Genomic DNA, 15289 nt, shown 5'->3' with positions numbered 1-15289 from the left:
GACATATTGTATGGACACCTGTCTATTGTTGCCCTCTATATGTCTTTTGTTATACCATGATGATTTAGAGCTTGACATATTCCTGTCTATTGTTGCGCTCTAGATGTCTTTTGGTTGATGTTTTCGTTTGGTTGCTGTCACATTGATGTAGACCCCACATTTTATATTCTTAAAAAAGTATATTCAAACCCTTCAAGTGCTTGATGCTTGTTTTTGATTATACATACTTCCAAATAAGTCGTGGCATTTGATCTGTACATAAGTTTGTTTGTTCATACATGTAATTGTTCGGTCCTTGTTCAGTTTTGCATAAAATTTCAGATCCAAGCAGCTACAAATCATATTGGACCTTATGTCAGTTGATGAATCATGTTGAATGACAAGTGTCAAGACAAAAATTATGTGTCCATGATTTTCATTTCACCGGTTTATATAAAATAAGGAGATGAGAAATAATTACTAATGACAAAATTATCCACCAGTGTCCAAATTATGTGGATTTAAGCAACTACAGTAGATCATTGTAAGGCCTTCCACAAAACCCATACCATATAATCAGCTATAAAATGCCCCAAAGGTTAGATCAAAGCAACTACCTGTCAGAGAAATTCTGTTTTGTCAGTTGAAGAATCATGTTAATGACTAAGGCCACATATGATTTAGACATTATTGATCTTCATTTTACTCATGAAAGCTTTAATCAAGTTTTGCTAGTTGATACATTATGTTTTAAACACCATACAAAGTTCCATACTTAAAAGTGTAAAAATATAAATATATATATATATATAATGATGATGAAAAAAATCCTTGATTCTCATCCCCTGCTCCAATTTTTATACGATCGCAAAATTTTTGCGGCTGTATAATGTTATCGCATTGTCTGCGAAGTCTTAGTCTGAAGACATTTGGTTTCCAGAAAATAACTTGAGATCTCTATGAAATTGTACCATAAGGTTCCATACCACAAAGTGAAGGTTGGGATTGATTTTCAGGGTTATTGTCCTAACCGTTTAGGAATAAGGGGCCAAAAACAAGCATTTTTCTTGTTTCAGGACAATAACTGTATAAGTGTATGGATCTCTATGAAATTGTACAACAAAGCATACCCCAAAAGAAGGTTGGGATTGATTTTTGGTGTTATGGTCCAATCTGTAAAAGAATTATGGGCCAAAAAAAAAGGATTTTCTGTATAAGTCTCTTTGAAATTGTACCACAAGGTTCCCTACCAAAAAAAGAAGGTTGGGATTGATTTTGGGGGTTATGGCCCTAACTGTTTAGGAAAAAGGAGTCAAAAACAATACTTTTCTAATACTTTGTATAAATTGCTTATTTCTTGACCAATTTCAATGGGTTTTAATTCAAAGTTTTGAATACTTAGGGGTACTTTGATGTGCTGAATCTAACCATGTATTTTGATTTTTGATTTTGGGCCCGGTTTTCATATTGGTCCTCATTAAGGTCCAAAAGATCCAAAATTAAAGTCTGTTTGATTTTATCAAAAATTGAATTCTTGGGGTTCTATGATATGCTGAATCTAACCATGTATTAAGATTTTGAATATTGAACCATAATAGGTAAATGTCCAATTTCAAATTTTTAAGTTCTTAGACCACATTCATTGTGTCAGAAACCTATGCTGTGTCAAATATTTAATCACAATCCAATTTCAGAGCTGTATCAAGCTTGAATGTTGTGTCCATACTTGCCTCAATTATTCAAGGTTTGACTTCTGCGGTAGTATCAAGCTGCACCCTACAGAGCATTTTATTTTATTTTCTTTCATTCATCTATAGGTTTTCACCATAAATGGTGAACATTAAAAAATTAAATTCACCCCTTCTCCAAATTTTTTTCAAAAGTGGGATGAGAATCTACTAATATTATTTTAGTGGCCTAAATACAAGAGAGAGGATTAGCTATAAGAAAGGAAATAAGATATTAACATGTTGGCAACCAAAACAAAATGATGAAAGATTATCAGACAAGTCACTATAAATTAAGAGAATACTAAATAGTAAACAGTATTAGGCCTGGGGCCTTTACATTGCAATGTAATGCATTACATTACAATTACATTTTTTCTCACATGTAATGCATTACATTACAATTACTTTGCCTGTGTAATGCATTACATTACACATTACTTTTTCAATATAAAAACTAAAAACATTTCAAAAACAGATTTTTATAAGAAATTGATAAATATTACCGGGGTATATGTACATATATATACAGTGTTAGTGACATAGACTTCAAATATTTTAAACCACACATTAAGGTAAGAAATATAAAACTTCTTTAATTGGCAAAGGGGGCGGGGTATGGTGAAAATTATCAAGTCTTGATCTTGGTTTCTGATATTTGTATAAAATGATATTGGGAATATTTTGGTGTTTGGTGGTCCATGAAAAATCTTCTAAAAAAATTATTAAACAAAACTATATAGATGAATGGAAAAAAATATGAAGATGAAATTTTCATAATTCTATACACACCTTACATGTATTTCAATGAAAGATTGAATGTGTCAATCAACATTTTTACACCAAACTGTGGTTTTGGTCCTGTCTGTGTTGTTATTTCACCTGATTAATATCAAATTTTTTTTATTGCAATCAAATCTTCTCAACTTATGTTTGTCTTCACAGAGCCCTTAGGCATTTAACAAGATAATCCTTTAATGACACATTTATTATATCCCTGTTTTTGTTAATATTTTATTTTTATTTTACTATATTCTTCAATTTTATGTATTTTACCAATTTGTAATGAAAAGTAATGTACAGTAATGGAGGCATTACATTGATTTTTGACTAAAGTAATCATTACATTACATGTAATTGTAATGCATAAAATGTGCATTACAAATTGCTTTGCATTACATCAAAAAAATGTAATATTACAATGCATTACAATTACAAATTACCATTACCCCAGGCCTGAGTTACAGTATATTGAGCAGCACGAACCCTATCAAAAACTGGATGATGAACTTATAGGTGCTCTGGAATGGTTTGCAGTTCCTAATCCACTTAAGTTGCACCAGTCCTGTTGATGGTGGCAAGTTAGTGTCTGGTAAAAAGTCACATAAGGTGATGTCATGAACCAGGAAATGAGAATGGGATTGTGTTATTTTGTGTATACAAGTGGATCATATTTGTGGTCATCTGTGACAAGGCAATATTTTTAGGAGTTGGACTTGTATAAAGTCTATGCATTAACAATATATGAAGCTCCAGGAGTCCCCACGTAAATCTGCCTCTGAGTTGCTTGTTGGCAATCATATCACATCTCCTTATTTTGTACTATTAAACTGTCTGTGATATCCTTAATAAACTACAAGCTAGTAACAAAACTTATATAACGCATACAATGGACCAAAAAGAAAGAAATATAAAGGGCCATTTGATATTCCAGAGGGGAAGGGGTTGGGGGTGGCAGGAGGATTTTTTCTCAGATTGATTATTTATTTTCATCTGTTGCTACACATGCTTATTTTTTATTGCGTGAAAATTTCTTTTTACTTTTTTATTTCATTTTGTGTTGCAGAATTTTCATTTCCATTCTGTATTGTGCAATGTTATATATTTTCAGTTCTTAACAGGACAAGTTATTCATTTTCAAAATCCTTGTGACTCATCAGTGGGCCACCACCACAGGAAAATCAAATTTTCATCCCCTAAACAACAGCAAAAGAAACTCCTAAAAACAAAAAAATTAGCCAACCATAACAAAGCAGATAGTGCAAATATTGAAAAAAAACACATATAAATGTAAAGAAATCAGATAAAAGGAAAAGAAAAGAAATAAGAACAGCAACACAGAACCAATCATGAAAATAATAGAAACAATAAACAATGTAGAAAAAAAAAGAAAATTTCGGAAATATAAACATAGTTGTACCGCATTCGAGCTGACATTTAAAAATTTCAATATGTCAGCCTCCATTCATTTTCACATGTAAAGATTTCTTTAGGTTCGCAGCACGTCTGTGTTTATTTTCAGTCATGGAAAGAAAACAGAAGATGTGTACAGATTTTGAAAATGACATCTTATCAAATAATGAGCAAAAAACCGTGGAAGAATTAACAGATTTTGACGGTAATCTAAAACACTGCAATAACAATAATATTGTTTATTTTAAATAACCAAATTATATCCAAATAATAAATAAATAAGCTTTATTTAGAGTCGGCATAGTGTACAAACAAGGAATTATAATAAGCTCTTAGAATGAGCTTATAACCAACATATCTGTATGCGTCGTAGTAACCAATACTGGCTTTATTACAACGCCAACGGGGGTTAAGGTTGAACATTACTCTTTGATAAATAATTTTGCTACACTCAACCTAACTCAACAGATTTAAGTACAGCTCTTGCCCAAGAACTGACAACCTGAAACGGTCTGAGGCTCCCTCCTTAGTATCTTTCAAGAGGGATCTTTCAACACCCTTTTCTGTTAAGCTGGTTGGGGAAGATCCTCATATACATGTGTAACCTGTAACCAGGCGTTTATATCTCAAACGATTCGTTCCAGTAAATACTTGGATGCAAGCTGTCCATAAACAATACAGCAATACTAAAAACTATATATCTATCTATGTTATGCACAATGAACTAAAATATACATACTACATAGGGGCTCTTTGCCGATATAAAGTAACGACGAACAGTTATATATATATATATATATATACAAATATTATACAATCTTACAGCCTGTCCTCCAGGTGGGACGATCTATCACTACAAGACAGTGTGGCTGGTACAGTCTGTCTCTACCAGACAGTGTGTGCTGGTACAGCTGTCCGAGTGGGACAGTCTGTCACTACCAGACAGTGCGGGTTGGTACAGCCTGTCCTCAGAGTGGGACAAACTGTCACTACCAGACAGTACGGATTATTGCAGTCTGTCCTCAGTATGGGACAGTCTGCTCTGCCAACTTCCTATGTTAGACAAACTTGTACCCAGTACAAGTTGTCCCCAGTACAAGTTGTCCTTGACTATATCACTTACAGCTATGTAACATGCTTACTCTTGAACACTGGTCTTCTTAATAAGAATATCGACAGAAACCGAAATGTATTCCTCACCCACTCATATACTCCAGGGTGAATACACTATTTTCTGGATAGGGGTGTTTTCGAAATGTTCCCCATACTGAACACAAGAATCCCTCACAAACATCCCCATACCCTTGGACCCAACCACTGACTTTCCCGCCAAACGTCTAAATCGACACAACGCTTCCTTCTGCGTGAAACATGTATTGATACAACAAGATTCTTCTTGTTTGTACCCATAACGACCAATAAACATTACACATAAATACTTTTCCCAAATGGGGTATCAATTTACAGTTTACAATTTAGAGTGTGGGAGGTTGTGGGTTTGAACCCCGGCCAGGTCAAACCAAAGACTTTAAAATTGGTATTTGCTGCTTCCCTGCTAAGCATGCTGCACCAAAGAGTAAGAGCAAAGACTGGTTGGCTCGTAGTCAGAATAAGGTTCATGTGGACCCTTTGGCTAAAATGGCTGTGTTTTCACCTCAAAATTTACTCTGAGTGCAGACTAACCTGCCATCTGGAAATGTTTTAATGCATAGCATGCCCTAGATAAATAAAATTCAAATGCATTTTATGTTTTAGAAAATTTGAAACCTAACTGGATTTTACTGTGCACCCTTATACATCCCTGCAGAAGATGATTATTTTAAAAAACAGTTGAGTTTCACTTGATATGGTCCACTCAGGTATGCAATTTAAATCACCAATTATTGTCTGGTATCTATTGGCCCTCTATTGTCCATGTCAATCAATACATGTCACTTCATTAATTACCTGTGGGGAAGTTCTCAAACCTCTTTCCCGACTTTGTTTATTTTGGCACCTTCTGGAGGAATGAAAAAAAGTGCACAGCAAAATTCAGTTAAGTTTTTAATTTTCTAAAACATAAAATGTATTTGAATTTTATTTATCTAGGGCATGCTATGCCTTAAAATTTTTCCAGATGCATAGGTTTGTCTGTACTCAGAGTAAATTTTTGATGTGAAAATGCATCCATTTCAGCCAAAGGGTCCATATGAACCATAATGTGTCTGGGTAGGGTGACATGTCTTCCTGTAGATTGTTACCTTATGAACTAGCACGTTAAAAATTATATATAAATATTACATTAACATGTTCACCTCAAAAGCTAACCAAACCTTTAAACAGACTTATTCGGAAAGGATATAGTTACGATACTGTTGTCAAGTCTTTAAGGATTGCATATTTTGGTATTAATATTGATTCTCTCATAGGGTTTTTGTATCGGAAATAAATACATTTATTCTAAAACCAGTTGTTGGCATGATACGGGTTATGTTCTTCTCATATATTTTATGATGGTATGATACTAAGCCCCTAACAGGAGGGATTGTACTTGATTTTCATATGATGAAAACATAATCTTTCAATCAGTTTAATTGAGGTCTGGAGCTGGCATGTCAGTAACTGCTAGTAGTCCTTTGTTCATTTATGTATCATTGTCATTTTGCTTAGTTTCTTTTGTTACCTATTCTGACATCGGACTCGGACTTCTTTTAAACTGAGTTTTACTGTGCGTATTGCTATGTGTTTCTTTATTCTACATTGGCTAGAGGTAAAGGGGGAGGGTTGAGATCTCACAAAACATGTTTAACCCTGCCGCATTTTTGTGCCTGTCCCAAGTCAGGAGCCTCTGACCTTTGTTAGTCTTGTATGTTTTTTAATTTTAGTTCATTTATATGTTTTGGAGTTTAGTGTGACGTCCATTTTCACTGAACTAGTACACAATTTTATTTAGGGGCCAGCTGAGGACCACCTCCGGGTGCGGGATTTTCTCGCTGCGTTGAAGACCCATTGGTGGCCTTCGGCTGTTGTCTGCTCTTTGGTCGGGTTGTTGTCTCTTTGACATATTCCCCATTTCCATTCTCAATTTTATTTCATCCTGAATATGCTTTTAAATGCAACTGGACTTTAAGCAGCCATCCATCATCATTTTTCCAGACTTTAACTTAGTCTTTTTTCAGAAAAATTTATGAATATAAAAATATGGAGATGTGGTATGATTGCAAATGAGACAACTATCCACCAAAGTTCAAATGGGAAAGAGGGTATCAGTTTTGTGTAATCAACTCCTCCTACAGTTAGTTCCCTTACACTTCACAGGAAGATTGCACATATGTTGAAGTTGTGCATCTTCTATTATCAGTGGCGAATCCAGATATTTTTATAAGGGGGGCCCACTGTGCCTAAGAGGGGGCCCGCTCCAGTCATGCTTCAGTGATTCCCTATATACCGGTAATCAACCAAATTTTTCCCACAAAAGGGGGGATCGGGCCCCCTGGAAAACCCTCTAAATCCGCCTCTGATTATGGAATACATGTATCTCATTTTCCAGACTTTGAAACTTAGAAATTTTTTGGCAAAATTTAGTCACAAATATTGCATCCTGGCCATTTGAGACTTAGTCCTATTTTTACACATCTGTGACAAGGAAAGAAATTGCTTATCAAAATCCAGAAACTATTTTAACTTTCTGAAACACACAATGGTTAAATGGATGTAACTTTATATATCTAAGGTTCTGCCTGGCTTTAAAAACTTTTCCTGTTGTACGATTTTGTCTGTATTGAGAGAAAATTTCAAGCTGTAAGTGAACACAGTCACTTGTGTTAAAATAGTAATGATAAACCTTAAATAGTCTTAGGCAATCCAAATAATCCAAGGATTGGAATAAAAAATTATGTCAATATTTGTGAAATGAAGTTAAATTTTGGTAAACATCAGTAAAAGGTCTCTCATAAATCTAATAAATAGACATGATAGATATAAGAACAGTATGACGTCCATTATCACTGAACTAGTATACATATTTGTTATGGGGCCAGCTGAAGGATGCCTCCGGGTGCGGGAGTTGGAGTTTCTCGCTGCATTGAAGACCCATTGGTGGCCTTCTGCTGTTGTCTGCTCTATGGTCGGGTTGTTGTCTCTTTGACACATTCCCCATTTCCATTCTCAATTTTATTGAAGTGTCAATTGCATGCTGAATTTTCACTGGTGCTGATGTGATCCTGTGTTGATATTTTTTTAAATACACAATAATAACGTAAAATACTATCAAATAATGGTGCACAAGTAAATCAAATGGACATTTTTTATAATAACTATTGATTATGAACTTGCAAGTCCATGGACAAGAAAATATACCACAACATATTTTAAAATGATATATTTTGTACTTTACAGTGTAGAAAATCAGTGGACTCAAGTCTGTGATATACATTGATGTACATGTCTGATTGCAATAAAACACTCACTGATTTTACTTGATTTTTAAAACATATAAGATCAAAATTTACTATAACTCATTGTACCATACTCTTTAAAACAAAGTTAAAGAATGCAATAAATCACTTCTGAGAATTGTACAAATACATGCTGTTTTGGGATAATACATATATATTTTATCAAGCCTACAATAATTTGCTCTGACAAGGTTTGGTAGTCATTTCCCCAAAAAATGTAAGCAGTTTGGAGGCCTTATGCAAATAAATAATAAAGATTTTTTTAACTTGATACTGATACATTTGTGTATCTGACAGAGTAATGGATAGGGCTTGTGAACATATTTTTATATTTACAATACATGAATTCAACATGCCAGAAACATAGCCTTATATCTGATATAATCATATATTCTCTTTGACATGTTTTATATTAACTCATCATGCATGAACTATTGATATGAAAAAAACTTTGAAATCATTGTTTCTTGTATTAAATCTACACTTCAGGTGTTACTGATTCTGACCAAGACTTTTTAAGATATTTACAACAATCCAGATTCGACAGTGTGTTAAACAGCGAGGTTACAAAAAAACTTCTTACTGTGAATACAAACAGCAGAGAAAGAATAGATCTATTGTTACAGGATAATATCCCACAGTTTATAGAAAATGGTGATAGGATACTGAGGTAAGTGTCATTCTTGTACAGGTCAAGATATTATTGGGCAATTGTTTGATTCAAACTACATTTGATATTAGAAATATTGAAAGTGGGGTTGTAAAATAGACATGATAGAACCTATAACGAGTTTTAATTTGAACAGGGTTTGGTTAGTTTCAATTGTATTTGCATGCCATTGTTGTGTATTCTAAAGAAATATGAATGTCTTCCTGCATGTTGTTTTTTTACCACAAAACACAGATCAAGTTTAAATTTTGGTGGCGTCACTTTTACTGTTCTAGAGTTATGCCCCTTTACAAATGGAAAATTGCTGAATTTATCGTTTCTGTTCTCTAACTTTAGTTTGCCTCAACCAAATGTTATGAAACTTATACACAATGCTTATTACCACAAAACTCAGATCAAGTTCAAATTTGGGTAGCGTCACTTTTACCGTTCTTCAGTTATGTCCCTTTATAACTATATGATATGCAAGCGGGGGCATCATCTGTGTCCACATGTGGACACTATCCACATTTTTTTTATTTGGATTATAATGTAGTGATATGTAGTGTCATAGCCACTGGAAAATAAATTGTAAGCAGGGGGTCTAGGGGGGCGGCAGCGCCCTTGAAGCTGAATGTATATAATAAAATTCTTATTGAAAAAATAAGGTTTTGTACAATTATTTGTAAGCACGTGCTTACAATGCTACACTGGTGCTACGCCACTGACATCCACAGTGAGCTTAACAGTAGGAAAAAAATGAAAATGAATTCTGTCAAAGAGAATAAATCTAGTATGTATTTGATCAACAATTTTATATACATGTATAAAAACAAATATATTAACTTCCAGAGAACTAGAGCTGTTAGGGATAGCAGTATCATGCTTGCAGACATTTGTACAGAATAATTGGTTAGGTCCAATCAACACAACAGACACATATGAATGGTTGTCATCTAATATCAAAGAGAAACGAAAGGTAAAATAGAATGTTAGATTGACCTTTATTGTCACGATGATGTAGATGAAGGCTTTACTATGACCTATAGTTGTTAATTTCTGTGTCATTTGGTTTCTTGTGGAGAGTTGTCTTATTGGCAATCATACCACATCTTCTTATTTTTATATGTAGATGTAGATGTAGAATCTCGAATTTCATTAAAGAGGAAAACAAGGAACAAGTACACAATATCAATGGAAATTATTTTTTTGACAGACTAATCAATATGGCTTTAATTTTAATTACTGGTACCAAACTGTACCATCAAATTGCCTTAGTGTTACAAAATCTAAATCTTAATATTTGTTTTAACCTGAATCCACTATAATTAATTAATTAACTTGTAATGGGTAGGGAGTTTAAATAAGTGGTTATCCACTTGTTTTCCAATTCCTAGAATGAATTGTATTTTGTATACATATGTAAATAAGGAGATGTGTGCATGTATTTCTAGATAAAAAATGTTTGCATTTACTTGCTTTCATTTTTACTGAATGATGGACAATGTTGTAACATCATTTAATATTTCTTATTGAGTATATTTTAATTAGTGTTCTATAGGTTAAAAGTTTGCTGTATTATCTATATTGAGCAGTGTTTTCCTCAGTGCCCTTTAGCATCACGGTACAGTAATGCGTTACGCCTCAAATGTGATGATCTGAAATGATTTTCATATAGATTTTGTTATACATATGCCTTTTTCAAAATTCCTTCTTGACCAGGATGTTAATTGAAATGTTTCAAGAGAACAGGTTTGAGTATGGATCAATCTGTATATTTAGAGATAACCTCAAAATGTGTTATTGGAAGTACTTGAGTGATTTTCATAACTGGAGAATTGTCTCCCATTAAAAAGAACTTGCATCTTTTATATAAAAATAAGGAGAGATTTGGTATGGTTGCCAATCAGACATCTATCCACCAAAGTTCAAATAAAGTGGATGTAAGCAATTATAGGCAACTGTACAACCTTCAAAAATGAGAAAAATATGTATATTTCTTTCAAATTTTGTTGATCTTAATGATTTGTTAATATAAAATTTCAGGACCATACATTTAGGACAAGTATAGAGACAGATTTATATATGGATGGTGAAGAAATTTACAGTAGATGTATAGGAATAGAATATCTATATATAGCCAGAATAATATTGCTTGAGCATAGGGAATGTATCAAATCTTTACAGGTAAAATAAAAGATAAAATAAGAAAAGGAAATATAAGAGGTCAAACATTGTTTTACATACATACAGCAGTCATATCATGCAATGCCCAGCAATGTCCAGCATATCCCTATATTTGTTATTTGTTTATAAACATAATGTTGTGTTGATATTCAGAGCAACTTTAAACAAACCCAGCATATAATTGTATGTCTGTAAGTGATATTGCTTTCTTGAAAAGTTACATGATGAAATGGTGTGAAGTACACAACAGTATGGTAGGTCACAAATCTCTATATTATATTGAGTCTTTTCTTTAAATTTCAGACTTGGTCCTGGTGGTTAATGAGATGTTTAGCAATACATCAGTGTATACTGGATGATAAATCTCCTACAATCAAAGCAACATGCATACAGTTAATGGATGAATGTAGGTAGTACAGAATTTATCTAAATGTTTAAAGTCCTCATTTGAAATGCTAAACCAAATCAAACCAGAAATATGTAATTTATGATTAAATTCAAACTTCTAGTTTTTATTTCATTTCTGAAAATCGATGGTAGGGTGGTTGATTCTTGAGAATTTTACAGTTTTTTAATCATTAGAATCATTTCAATTTTAAACCGTTGCAATCCATAACTTGTTCTTGACCGTTTCTGGAAAAACGGTAAGAATTTTCATAGGGTAAATGCATTGAGACCATCAATATAACTTCATTGATGGCATGAATCTACTATGAATCCAACAGTTTGAAAAAATGAAAAACTTTCAAGTTATCTCAAAATAACCCAATCTGATTAAAATACAAATCCTATGTCCCCCCTTCCCTTACAAGGATGTTCAAGCTTACAAGCTTCATTCTACTTTCTGTTTTATAGACCCTTTTGGATTTTCTGGTTTTGTAGTAATGATATAAACCTTCAAATGTTTATAGGCAGGAATTTCTTTGACTGATGTAATAATTAGCCAGACAGAAAGTAGAACAGAGCGTATTCAGATCCTTGTAAGCAAAGTGTGGACACTGAATCTGTATTTTTATCAGATTTAAAATGATTGATTTTGTGTGAAAACATTTCTGGATCCTTGGACCAAAATCAGCAATATTGTACCTTCTCCTTTCTAAATAAGTTTTAAATAATACAATATTAAGTATTTTGTATGTATTTTAAAAAAAATGGTAAAAAATTATATATGTTATGATTGTATATAAAAAGCATATGATGTATGTGTCAAAAGTTTTTTGTAGTGAATATGAGTTAGATAAATACTTGCTGTTAAATTGATCATGTGGTTCTTTTTTTCTTTATTGTAGTATCAAAAACAGAACCACTCCTTACAGATGATTCCAACAGGTATATAAAAAGTTAAATTCTTAATTTCTCTTGAATTATTATTTATACCTAAGACTGTACAAAGTTTTCTGAAAAAGAACATTTTGAAAATGATGGTCTCTTTCTCTAACAGCAGCCCAAACTGTAGTTGGATATCCTGCAATGGGGCACTTCATATTCAATATTGATAAAGATTGAATCACCCTTATTCATATCTTAGTTTTATTTCGTTCAAGCAGTTGACTGATTTAGAAATGATTTATGAATTCTCATATAAACTAATAAAAAAAGACTAAGATTTGTTTTTGCCTCTGGTTTTGTTTTGGTAAATACAACAGTGAATTCCTGAAAAATTATGACAACCAGTTATGTACATTTGAATCAAGAGTCCAAAGGTACAAATTAAAAATTTCCCATTAATTTAAAACTAAAAAAAATATTTTTTTTGGCAAACTCAAATAACACTTAAGTAACACATAATGATAATACATGTTTAACAGTGTTAGCAAAGGGAATGTAAATTTTGTATGTCAAGTCCAGGTAACCTGAATTCATCATTGACAAGGAGAAACATAAATATCATTAAAAATCTACAATATTGACAACGATTTTACCAGTATCAATTTAATCTGTAAATAAGTATTTGTAAGTAGTCAGTACTTTTTCATTAAATTGGTAATTGTAGTTTGTTATTAGATATAATTTGAAATATGAATCACCAGTCTATGTGTGTATTAGAATTAGAAACTAATTATTAGTCATCCTTTTTTATTCCAGAGATCTGATTATTCAGTTTAATTTAGAAGCTGGGTATTTGTGTCACACATTTTATGAGTACAAAAGGGCCAAGGAACATTTTAAAACAGCTATCAAAGTAGCAGGCTTAACATTGGAATTAACAGGTATTGGTTAACATAACTAGACTGTAGTAAAATTAAATCACAATAGATGGAATCTTGGAAAAGTGAACAAATTCCATTAATCTCAATTCAACATATGAAAAACTTGTGATAATGTTATTTGTTTCCTTTCTCTGTGTTGTTGCTTATAAACTTTTTTATCCATTTTTTATACATAATTTGCAATTATCTTTAAAACTGCACTAGATAGAATATAACAGAAATCTTAATTGACAATGTTTACCCATTTTTGGATATTTTCTTGAGTATACAGCAAATATGATCAGCTAACAAATAATCAAACTTAAACTTGGTGAAAATAAATACCAAAATGACATATTTTAACAAATGAATGATTCAGGCTCTTAGGAGCCTCTTGTTCATGTTTAAGTACCAATAATTAATGGCAAAGACTATGTATTTTATTATGTCATGAATACTGATATTTGTAAGTGTTTTATTTAGATAAGAGATTTAAAGTTTCTGACTTGATTAATTATAGGTTTAATGGGAAAGAGAACACGGTTTCAACAGGATAGTAAGTCACAGCTAGTGTTGAGGGTCAACAGGGAAACAGATGTTATTTATAATACGGAAGGACCTTCATGTCTGCCTAAGGTAAGAAATAATACATTTCTGTCTGGTGACTGGTGGATGACTGGTGTACAGATTTGCCTTTCTTATTTATTATTTGTTGAACTTGAATGTTTTTATTTTATGAAAGTTTGCATGCAACTAGAGCATGAAGACCTACATATGAACATTAAAAAAATATATATGTATTTAACTTTAATAATTTCAGAGTTATAGCAAATTAAATATCCGGAAAATAGTAGTACACATGTTATACACATAATTATCATCAAAAGGTTAAAGTAGAGCTTGAATGCTTTTATAATAAATGGTTATATGCATTCATCTTGTACCTCACTTTACTATAGTGATATGTTTCTTCCAGTTAACTTTAAACACTGTGCAGTCTTACGAATAATTTGCCTCAACATTTTGGTTTATTTTTTTTATTTTTGTGTGTTAACCATTTAATGTGCTTCTCTAAAAGGCTTTGTCTTTTCACAAGACAAATGAGCCAAAACACATAGTTCCAGTTGCAGTTTGAATTCATCTTTTCAAACTAGTGGTAAACATTTTTGATAACCCATTGTTAGAGAAAGGTTAATAGGAGTATAAAGCAATAGAAATGGCAATAATTTTGATATGCAACTCTAATGATTCCTTTCTGTTTTATGAATAATTTGGAAATATCAAACAACTAGTCTAAATAATTTGACTTGGATTTAAAAACATTTATTTTAACGACATATTGTAAGTAATTTTGTTTAAACATATTTCTTTGTGAATGTATGACATTAAGCTTTATGAATAACATTTCTATGTGACTTATGTTTGTTAATATATGACTTTTAAACCTATGAATATCATTTCTGACTGAGTTTGTTACAGGATAAGTAATGGTTAGTGGTGTGTAGCCTTCAGTATTGTCAAAACGCTCTTATTTGAAAGAATCTATTTTATTTCAGATTTTATCCTTAGATGATGAAACAGTACTAGATGATATTTCTTTTGATCAGGGAGATATGCCATATGTAAAGTTGTCCCCTGTTGAACAGTCCTTGATCATTGGAATGATGTAAGTGTTTGATATACAATTCAATATTAAAAGCTATCTCCTTTGATCAGAGAGTTGTGGCGTATGTTTAATTGTCCCCTGTTGAACAATTCTTGGTTAAATGAATGGTGTAATTTATATCAAATGTTATTACATTGGTTGCAATGAAATACCGTGATTTCCTAGTGAAATAAAAACCGTTAATAAACTGATAATTTCACTCTTCTGACATCATGCAACAATGGGTGTTGTCAAGACATTGTTGATGCATTGCATCAAAAAGG

At 32.3% G+C, this 15289-nt stretch overlaps 1 protein-coding gene across 1 annotated transcript in view; it reads left to right on the top strand.

Annotated features, from left to right (window-relative positions):
• The first annotated feature begins 3931 nt into the window (after positions 1-3931).
• LOC127737653 (tetratricopeptide repeat protein 27-like) overlaps positions 3932-15289 on the top strand; it is a 28093-nt gene continuing 16735 nt past the window's right edge. Inside the window, exons 1-9 of the mRNA XM_052248512.1 lie at positions 3932-4104; positions 8825-9005; positions 9837-9963; positions 11031-11171; positions 11475-11577; positions 12461-12500; positions 13257-13381; positions 13881-13996; positions 14917-15026. Of these exons, the coding sequence (XP_052104472.1) occupies positions 4011-4104; positions 8825-9005; positions 9837-9963; positions 11031-11171; positions 11475-11577; positions 12461-12500; positions 13257-13381; positions 13881-13996; positions 14917-15026 (1037 nt within the window). The 5' untranslated portion in view covers positions 3932-4010. The remainder of the gene's footprint in view (positions 4105-8824; positions 9006-9836; positions 9964-11030; positions 11172-11474; positions 11578-12460; positions 12501-13256; positions 13382-13880; positions 13997-14916; positions 15027-15289) is intronic.

Source organism: Mytilus californianus, unplaced genomic scaffold, assembly GCF_021869535.1.
Source record: "Mytilus californianus isolate M0D057914Y unplaced genomic scaffold, xbMytCali1.0.p SCAF_4, whole genome shotgun sequence".
In the NCBI taxonomy this organism is placed as follows: Eukaryota; Metazoa; Mollusca; class Bivalvia; order Mytilida; family Mytilidae; genus Mytilus; species Mytilus californianus.
The sequence above is the reverse complement of the archived record's forward strand: the minus strand, read 5'-3'. Positions and strand labels throughout refer to the sequence as shown.